Below are 10,860 nucleotides of genomic sequence, written 5' to 3'. Positions count from 1 at the left end.
ACAAATTCTTTTTTTTTTTTTTTTTTTTTTTTTGTCCACAAAAAAAAAAAAGGAAGCATGACAAACATTTAAACTGAAACAAACAACACATAAACAAAAATAGATCAAACAGAGAATATCATCATAGTGGAAGTGTGCACACCAAAGTGAAAAATTAGTTTTAAGAAGGATCTCTTTGAACTTTGGGTACTTTTAATTGTTATAAAGATGTGTATTTAGGTACCAAGTTGAATATTGTATGATTGAAAAAAAACAAACATAATTTCTTTCTGGTGCACAAACTATGTAATGATAACACTTTTTCTAATAACTTCAACCTTTTCTTTGGGTGCAATTATTATTACCTATCAACCGACATACTCCAATATCAACATGTCTGTGATAAGCTCACACCAGCTCATCTATAGGCCATTCATGATGTATAGGTGCATCTCATAAAATCTGAATATCGTGGAAAAGTTAATTTATTTCCATAATTTTATTCAAGAAGTGAAACTTTTACAGTACATATTCTAGATTATTTACACTTAAAGTGAAATATTTCAGGTCTTTTTTGGTTTTAATCATGAGGGTTACTGCTTACAACTCCATGGAAATCAAAAATCTATATCTCAAAATAGTTAATTGTAATAATAATTAATAATTTGAATATAAGAATAAAGAATGTAAAACACAGAAATATCGGTCTTCTAAGAAGTTGAAAAGTTCTGAAAAAGGTTAAATATTTTGCTCCTTTTGCTCGAATTACTACATCAATGCAGCGTGGCATGGAGGCAACCAGCCTGTGGCACTGCTGAGGTGTTATGAAAGCCCAGGTTTCTTTGATAGCGGCCTTCAAGTTGTTTGTATTGTTGGGTCTGGTGTCTCTCATTTCCCTCTTGATGATACCCCATAGATTCTCTATGGGGTTCAGGTCAGGTGAGTTGGCTGGCCAATCAAGCAGAGTAATATCATGCTCAGCAAACCAGTTACTAGTTGTTTTGGCCCAAGTCCTGCTGGAATAGGAAGCATATCCATTAAGCTTGTGAGCAGATGGAAGCATGTAGTGCTCTAAAATCTCCTGGTAGACAGCTGTATTGACTCTGGACTTGATAAAACACAGTGGACCAACACCAGCAATTATCACTGACTGTGGAAATTTTACAATGGACTTCAAGCAACTTGGATCCTGTGCCTCTCCACTCGTCCTCCAGACCATGGGATCTTGATTTCTAAATGAAATGCTAAATTTACTTTCATCTGAAAAGAGGACTTTGGACCACTAAGCAATGGTCTAGTTCTTTTTCTCCTTAGCCCAGGTAAGACACTTCTGACATTGTCTCTGGTTCAGGAGTAACTTGATCCTAGAAATGGAACACTTGGAGCTCATTTCCTGGACCCATCTGTGCATCATGGCTCTTGATGCTCTGACTCCAGCCTCAGTCTGCTCCTTGTAAAGGTCCCTGAAGTTCTTGAATTGGCTTTGCTCGACAATCCTCTCAAGGCTGCGGTCATCCTTTTTGCTTGTGCACCTTTTCCTACCACACTTTAACCTTCCAGCCAACTTTCCATGAAAATGCTTTGATAGAGCACTCGGCGAACAGCCAGCCCTTTAAGCAATGACCTTCTGTGGCTTACCCTCCTTGTGGAGGGCGTCAATGAGTGTTTTCTGGACAACTGTCAGAAGTCTTCCCCATGATTCTGGTTGTGTGTACTGAAGGCTATGACAGGCTTATTACACATTACAGGCTAGGTAGGTAGGTAGGTAAGTTTATTGTCACAATATAACAAGTTATACAGTGAAATTGCTCTTCTCAGGTCAACATTTATGTATTAGACATTCTTTATTCTAATATTTTGAGAGATGGATTTTTGATTTCCATGAGCTGTAAGCCCTAATCATCAAGATCAAAACTAAAGAAGGCCTGAAATATTTTACTTTATGAATAATTAATCTAGAATATATTAAAGTTTCACTTTTTGAATAAAAGTGAGGAAATAATTGAACTTTTCCATGATATTCAAATTTTATGAGATGCACCTGTATATCAGTCAAGCTCTGATTTATTTTTGCTCTGGTATTTTAGATTTTTAGATTCTGTGGCACCCTTGAGCTTATTGTTTCATGCTGATGATGTATGTCTTTAAAAACATGTCACAAGTACATAATTTAATTTTAAAAAGGGCAAAGAATATTTTCCTAAAACAGCTGGGCACTGAAGGTTTTGGCAAATGTTACTCAAAAAAGAGTAAACAGTGCATTTGTTGGGGACTATTTTTAGCAGCGGATTAATTCAGATTTGTTAAATACCATGTGTTTCGCAGATCAGTATACATGAGATTGACTGAAAACAAACTACAGTGCCCATGTTTATTGGATACTGTTAGCAGTATCCATTTTTGGTTGGTTGGGTATTTTCATGATTTGTTGTCGGTAAGAAAAACATAGAATAGGCCTATCGATTAGCAGCTATGAGAAAATGTGATGCAACACAATAGGACAAACCACTACAATGGCTAATTTAAAAGTAAGTGCAGATATTCCGCTCTGCAAGACTTTATCTTCTGGTAATCTTTGTCTTTAGACAGACTCTCCAGAGGAGATGCATGGCTGGATCAGGGACATTGAGATGAAGATCCAGGAATTCAGAGGTCCCCCTAAGGTAACTCTAATCACTGCCTCTCCGATTGACAAAAAAACCAAATATGTTTACTATCTCTATATGTTCTTGGCAAGTGACAAGTGTAGCGTATGATCAATGGCAACATGCTTTTGTCTCTCTAATTGCAGGGTTTTTTATTTAAACGTGCGTCCTCTCTCTATCGAAGTCACAACACCTCCTCAGCGTCTCGAGGTCAACAGGGTGACGAGCGCAGACCTCCCTTGGTTAAGTCCTGCTCTGTGGCCCCAGGCTGGCAGCCCTGGATGCCCGTCCCATCGTGTGAGCCCTCCATCCTGGACGCAGAGGATGAAGACAGCATGTTCAGCCCCGTGCCCACCTTGCCTTCTCTCTCCTCATCCTCCACCTCGTCCTCCACCTCGTCCTCCTCCAACTCCCTCTCCAACCCGACCCCTTGCCCCAGCGTGCCTCCAGCAGCTTCGGCCAGCGGACTGGGGATCCTCACAGCGTCAGGAGACGTGGCCAGCGGGCGTCGGAGGCACCGCTCGCAGCCTCAGTCTCACACCGGCTGCAGCTTCCCCTTCAGCCTGGATGATGTTGACATCCGCACAACGGACGTCTAGTCCAATGAAGTCTGTCCAGACTCCTGTTTGGACTCAAGTGTTGGTACTTGCTTTAATATGAATGTGACTGGCAATAATAGTATTCCCTGCTAATGAAGTCACTGTGACCATTTGCCTCATGTCATGAGATTGGGGCTCCCTGCTGGTCTTGTAGCTGTATTGCAGACAATGTATGCACCCAGCTGGAAGGGGACCAAAGGGGCGCAGTGTTTGTTGTTCACAGTACTGTGAAAAAGTATAATAGAGTGTTTTTAGTGCAACATCCTCTGAAAACTTGAATAATCTTGTTCTTGCAGACATATGACGGCACATGCTTTCAGTATGTTGCACTTGGCTCCCATCGGAGACTTTACGCTGTCATCAAAAACATGTTTCCACCCCTGCTAGAAGTATTCACACACACACACACACGTGTTTAAAGGCATTTTAACACATTAGTATCCATCATTTTTATACTCAAGCATATGTTCACTAAGTACTTTAACATAATTTTTGTTTCTTTGGAGCCCGGCAATGTTTTTCCCTCTTTCTCCCTGAGACATGATCTGAAAAGCTTCACATCAACTTACCATCTTTAATAATAAACAAGCATTTTAGTACTAACATCTAATCAGGTGTCTGGGTGAAAGTATCCTGCTGCTGTCTCAAAAAAACGGTACATGCACTCACATGCCAACTGACTGAGAACTCCTCTGTTGTTGAAGCTGGTGCAGACAGAGAAGATGGAGTCAGCAGCAGCTTTTATGTGTTCGCTATGTTTTAAACAGGAGCTTTTAATAAGTAAACTGTGACCCCTCTTAGCTTTTAACAGGGTACTATAACAGTACAGCAGTGGTAAGTGTAGTAGAATGTACTGCCAACATCAAAGTACAGCCGATCAGCTGGTTGACAGTTTTGAAAATGTGATATTCTTATTGCAGCATTATGTGGGGGAAAATGTGCCACTACTTCTGGTAATTTAATAGTAATTTCGCACTTTGCTTTTCCCATTTTTACTTGTGTTTCGGGGGGTTTTGTCACAGCTTTCACAGCTGATATTACAGCTTCCTTTGAGATGATGCCTCAGATACTTTGTGTTGTTACACAAGTAGTCTCAGCCCCTCTCAGGTTCACCTCGAGACTTAATTGATGTGGTACCATGTTCATAACTATTTCCGTTTTCTGAAACTGTGCACTTGTCTGCCTGCGTGTAATGTTAATTTTTTTTCTTGTACATTAAAAGATGCTTTTTATTTGTCTTGTTTGGATTGTTTTTAATCTAAGCTTCATTGTTTGTTGCAGTTTGTCTATTCACACTCTGCCATCTAGTGGACGGTGTGTCAATCCACATTGTACACCAAAGACAGCACAAACTAACTTTGACTTTTGAAGTTTTCTAAATTCCTTTTGAAAGAAGACTTTTTAAAGTTTTATCTGCGTTTTCTCTCTTGCATTCAAAAATGTCCATCTGCCAGGCATGCAGAGGGCCAACATTTTTGACCTTTAACACTGTCACCTTGGACACTATGTAGACACAAACACCAGCATGCACACACGTACATACCAATCTAGTGCCCAGAGGCTGTGTTAAGTGAAGTGTTTCACACGTCCAGTGCAAAGGTCCATTAGGTAAAACGCCTAAAACTCTGTCCTGACCTCTGTCCACTCCCAGTGCAGCTCTGTGGCTGCAGGACTGGCAAGGCTAAAATGTCTCCACTGAACAGTTTAAATTGTGTCTGTAGATAAAAAAGGCCCTGAGTGCTCGTGAAATGTCAGCTGTGTTGAAATGAGTTTTCAGTTTGTTAAAGACAGAGCTCCCCTAGGTACTGAGAGAAATCCAAGTAGAAACATGTGGCAGGCCCAGTGGTGATGAAGAAAGGGACAGTGAAAGTTTGATTAGTGTAAGGAAAGGAAAAAAGATTGTACACATCTTGGCCTTTTAAAACTCCACCAAATTGGGAGGATTTGGCACACAGATCTAAAACTTCCCACCAATATAATAAACTCTTCTGGTGAGCTTCTCATCTCTCCATAAATAAAGAAACAAGTCAAGAAACAATAAAGAGATAAAGGTCTGAAACTATGGCCACACACTGTAAGCCTTCGAGGCTGAATTTATTTTCTGTACGTCTGCGCAAACATGATGTAAAGGTCACGTAGCACTTCAGTTTGACGCCTGTGAGTGACAGGCAGCTCTGAGGGCTGACAGACACACTGCTCCCTTAAATGTTAATGTTCCCACATGGATGACTGCTCTCGCTCTCTCTCTCTCTCTCTGCCTCTGTCTAATGCCATTACACTCACATGATTTTACATGTTGCTCCTAAATATAGTCATGTTCCTGGAGCACTGTAGTCAGATGGTTATGCTCTGTTGCTTGTTCAGTGGCATAAGCTGATGTGACGAAGACAACTACATGGTCAGTTTTGTTTGTTTCTGACTTTGTCACATTGGTGTCTTTGCTTTCCACTGTTTCCACTGCTATTTCCCTGTTTGCAGAAGAAAGCCACTAGAGGGAGCTGCCATACACCACACTTCACTCACCACACTGACCAGTGTGTGAAGGCAGTTTTTTGTGGGCTTGCACGCAGCTGAAGATCTCATAAAGCAGTCCTGTTGGCTTTGCCACTCACACTTTGAAATCCAATAAAACCATTTATAATGGCCATAATAATTTACTTAAATTCACAATGTCAAAGCATGACAAAAGTTATGAATGGGGGATATGCCGGGCCAGCTGCTGAACAGGGACAATAGTTTCCTGCGTTTGTGCTTGACACTTAATTGCGTCCACACCTCCTATTTGTATGTCCAGCCCACCTTCAAAATAAAAGCCCCATCAACGATAAAATTCAGGGCTCAAAACAGAACATGGCATCATGAGAAAAGTGTAGAATTAATAAATATTGATCAATATACATCAAAATATATTGTTTATTTTATTAAACCAAACAATCGCAGTCATTTGTACATTTTTGGGCTACAAACAAGAAGTTTAGTCAAACAAAAGTTTCATGATTAATGAAATGATATCCAGCTACATTATTTATTCAGTAATCTAGAAAATGTCAGTTGATCATGTGTAAAATCTTTACACATTTGTTGTAAAATAAACCAACACGTCTAATCCCAGCACAAGAAATGCATACTCCAGTTTGAAACTGTGGCTATTTGTGAAACATGAAGATTATGAGAGAGGGAAGTGAAGTTTGATATTCATCTCAAGTGCCCTTTTTTCCCTAACAGAAAAGGCACTGTGATTTGGAGCTATAATGATGATTGAGTTACTTCTTCAAGAGTTTTTCATGGTCTCTGGAGAGTTCACACACCCATGCCAATAATTTGATCAATGTCTTGAATAATTGGAAGAATATTAAAGGAATAGAGTTCATGATTTTCAGTTAAAACACTTTCTTCTCGTTCTTAGGTTTAAAACTACAGCTTTGTGATTTAACCTGACAGTGCTAATGACTTAAAATTAGATTTTCTTTGTATGTTGAGTTATTAGAGTTCTCTCACCTTTGGGCGGTTGTGTGATGTGTAAACCTCTTCACTAAACCACTATAACTACTAATAATCTCATCTGAGGGCACATTTTAAAAGTCACATAACAAACACCGACTTTAAAGAAGAGTGTCACATTTAACTAAGCCTGTGCAGAAAGCAGCGTCGGGTTGAATATGAAGTCATATTAATGTGGAACAGGTTTTCCTTCATCTGACTTCGGAGGCCCCGTCTGGACTGCTGCCAAACCACCACCCTCCGCTGTTCCCACATCAGACCACCTTACAAACTGGAGGCTGTGGGGAGGGGAGGGGAGGTTGGAATGTATTTTGCCCTGTGTGATGTGATTGTTTGCAGAGAAATGGGTTGACCTTGCCCTCTAATGCCACACACACACGCACACACACTCGCTCCGGCCGAGCTTGAGGTGTGTGAGACAGACCTGCTGAGTGCAGGAGGTCTGGGACCCCGTCACCACTTCCTCCAGACGGAGAACAGAGGATCCAGTCAGCTGAAGCCAGGATGGGACAATAATGAGCCGTCTGGCCACCACCAGCACCTCATTTCAGGTATTACTGAAACCTTTGCCTCTTACTTTTCTCCTGCATACACCAAGCAACTGAGGGATGAGACCATATGAATAGTTATAGTCCAAAAAGCAATACCCAGTTTGAAAATTGGATCAATTACACAATATTTCAATATTTAAAGGACAAAACATGTTGCCAAGTAAATGTACTCAGATTAACACTAACCTCAATGAAAAGTATATGTGGTGTAGCTTAATAGTGTTGGTGCTACTGTAAAAATGTGGAGTTAAACTGGAGTCAAATAGTAAATATTAAAATTTTGAAAGCCAACACCATGCAGACATCAGATGTAAAGGTAGTGAAATAATTTAGAGTAAGTTTCTGATACATAGGAAAATGATTTCCAGGTTTAATGGAAAATTATTTTTAACTTAGATTATTGTTTGTTAGATTTATCAAGAGTGAGTTAGTTATTTAATATATTCCAGGGGTTTAAGTCAGAAATGTAGCTAAAGTTGTGTTTTTATTTTTATTAATTAGGCTAGTTGTTTTAATCAGTGTATTTTGTTATTTTTAAGCATAAGATATTTGATAATTTGGAAAAATTATCAAAGAGGCAACAACCATGAAAACTTTCTAATTCCCAAAATGTATAAACAACGAAATAATAACTAAAGTTAACTGTGTGGCTTTAAATCAAGAGGTAATTAGATGGATTAAATGCATGCCGATTGTTTTCGATTGTGTAATTGGAACCTGCAACGGGGGAAGTTTTAGCGAACTTGTATGAAAGTGCATATTTTTTCAGGAACACATAAAATAATTTAGATTTTCAAAATAAATAAACGGATTTCAGGGAAATATCACTCTCTGTTGTGCTCAGAGACTCAATAAACAGAAAAGTGAGTGTTGGTCACTTATTCTGACTGGAAGTTCGTGACTTATTTGTTCATAACATTTGAAGGAACAGCATGTTCACTTGTTCTCAATAATTGTTCTTTTTTTTCAAAGGAAATATTTAAAACTGTATATTTGACCCATTTCTGAAGAGTAGAAGGAGGGATGCAAATAAAACATTTTAGCCTTTTTTTGGATGTAACTCCAAAACTTTTTAGCGGTGTATGATAATTAAGTCTGGAACTGTTTACTTTTCCGGGGCTTTTATTCTAGTTTCTTTTTCATGAAATTGTTTCAAGAATTTCATGAATGTGTTTTTTTTAGTCTAAACGTGTTTTTTTCATAGGCCTATAAAAAAAACTTCCAAGTCTGCATTTTGATTTGCGACGTCTGTTTATTTCTGCTGGTTTGAAAGTTTTAAACCTGCGTGTAATGAAAGGGCTCCACCAAAACCTGTAAACAAATATTATGAACGTGATCAACATATTTCAAGGGAATCCTTGTAGACTTGCAGCAGCATGCTAATGTGTCCAATATAGTCTGATCGACATTAGTAAAATACTGTATGTTCTCTTAATTGCTTTTTAGGAACAAGATAGGCAATACTGTCTTATTTATGGGCTATACTTGATAGTGTAGCCTACTATGAAAAGTCGTTTCAGTTAGCCTAAGTTAAAATATGTTGCTTGTCGCTCAAATTCTTCTGTATAGGTGACTTTTTTATTACAAACTTAGAATAACAGTAAATTACCTATTTATTATCTATTATTATATCGTAGCCTTCTTTACGGTTTCACATGCAGTGTTGTGTGTGAGCTATTTGAAGACATCAGTCAGTGTCTGCACATCGATATGCTCATTGGTAACAGCAGATCGGAAACTTGGGTTTGCATTTATAAAGACACACACACACACACACACACACACACACACACACACACACACACACACACACACACACACACACACACACACACACACACACACACATAATGTCTCTCCCAGTGGCAGAGAGCTTTCACTGCAGCACCCGCTTGTCGCGCAGGAGAGGATGTGCAGTGAGCCGGAGGTCTAACACCGGGGAATAGAGATATTTTAAGACGGTAAGAGCTGCGGTTATTGATGCTTTTTTTTTAAAATAAAACATAAGCGCGTGTATATGCGAAAAACCCCCCAAGACATTCTAGACTATAGCCTAGTATTTTATTTTATTTTATACAGCAGGCCTATTTATTTTAATATTTTTATATGTAACTTCGGTTTATATATTCGAATTAAATATATCAATATGGGCTTCAGTATTTTCCACAGTGGGTTGGTTCAGACCATAGGCCTACCTGCTTTAGACACATGATGTTTATAAAGTCAACAGATCTCTCGTGCAAATTAGATAAAAATAAACCATAAAAGTGTTAATGATGCTTAAATCTGACCACACTCTGGATAAGCAGACTTTGGTCAGGTTGGATTGGGTAGAGGGAAACAGAGGACGCAGCTGCAGAAATCGGTAGAAATGGGTTGCAGAGGGATCCGGCATGTTGACCTCCAGGTGACCCCTTCAACTTTCAACTCTGGATGCCTCCGGTAATCAGGATCTACAGTATTCTAGTCAAAGTGATGGTGCTGCTGCTACAGGCCTCCAGTGCCCGAATAATCTACTAGTGTGTCTCTCATGTGAGATTACTGTGATCTGTGATCATTTTAGGAAAGGCATGAACCAAATCCACATCTGTGTGTGTTGATGCCCAGTATGTTACATGTGGGTTTGTTTTTATAGCCTATAGGGCACCGAAGTGAATTAATAGCCTAGCTATTGAAATGTTAGTACCCTGAACCACCAGGTAAAATAAATCCTGTCATCTTCTTTTAGTGTGTGGGACTGGAAATTAAACAGCCTATCTCAAATTGTGGGTAAAAGAACTGATCTTTCTCCTTTCTGTTTTATTCTAATGTGACCTAATATCTTCCTCTCACATCACTGTTCTTAACTAATGCTAACTAATACACTAATAAAGTGTAAAATATTCCCTCATTCTCTGACTTAATGATACATTTCTCTGATCAATCCAGACAGTCCGATGGATAATATTTTTTAATAATTTTTTCTTCAGTTCGTCATCTTTTTGGCGTGTGTGGTATAAAACCAAGTGAGGAGGCTCAAGTAAATCACATTCTCACAGTGACAAATACAGATTGTGAAAAATGCTTTTGAAAAATCAATCATCCACGACCGCGTGCGCGTGCGTCTAGGTCAATGTCTGTTGTCTGTGTGTGTGTGCGTGTGTGTGTGCGATCGGCCAGTGTCACAGCCGTGAGTTGTGCTGCAGATGCCGATGCACCGTGCAGACCTATGGGAGCGCAGGGACGGTAAGGGGGAGGGCAGAGTGTCTGAGGCGGACTTGACTCCATTTGTAATGAAGGATCCGATGAGGGGGATCAGATCAGGGCTGCTGCTGAGTCCGCGAGGGCAACGAGGAGAGGAACGATATAAATGAGGAAGAAATTGCATCCGCTTTGAACGGATCTCAGCCTCCACTGCGGCCGGCGGTGACGGGAGGAGCGGACGAGCCGCTGTTTGCGCGCATGGAGACGGACACTGTGGCGAGAAGCAACCAGATGACATCTCAGAGCTGCACGGGGAACATGGTGGATTTTTGAGAGCATACAACAGCAACATTTGGACAGTTGGATTAACTAATTTATATATAATTGAGTGGAAATCAAAGC

At 39.7% G+C, this 10,860-nt stretch overlaps 1 protein-coding gene across 1 annotated transcript in view; it reads left to right on the top strand.

The window, feature by feature from the left end:
- plekha2 (pleckstrin homology domain containing A2) overlaps window positions 1–4,455 on the top strand; it is a 14,551-nt gene extending 10,096 nt beyond the window's left edge. Inside the window, exons 11-12 of the mRNA XM_046035654.1 lie at window positions 2,565–2,642; window positions 2,771–4,455. Of these exons, the coding sequence (XP_045891610.1) occupies window positions 2,565–2,642; window positions 2,771–3,223 (531 nt within the window). The 3' untranslated portion in view covers window positions 3,224–4,455. The remainder of the gene's footprint in view (window positions 1–2,564; window positions 2,643–2,770) is intronic.
- Window positions 4,456–10,860: the final 6,405 nt, after the last annotated feature.

Source organism: Micropterus dolomieu, linkage group LG21, assembly GCF_021292245.1.
Source record: "Micropterus dolomieu isolate WLL.071019.BEF.003 ecotype Adirondacks linkage group LG21, ASM2129224v1, whole genome shotgun sequence".
Lineage (NCBI taxonomy): Eukaryota > Metazoa > Chordata > Actinopteri > Centrarchiformes > Centrarchidae > Micropterus > Micropterus dolomieu.
The sequence above is the reverse complement of the archived record's forward strand: the minus strand, read 5'-3'. Positions and strand labels throughout refer to the sequence as shown.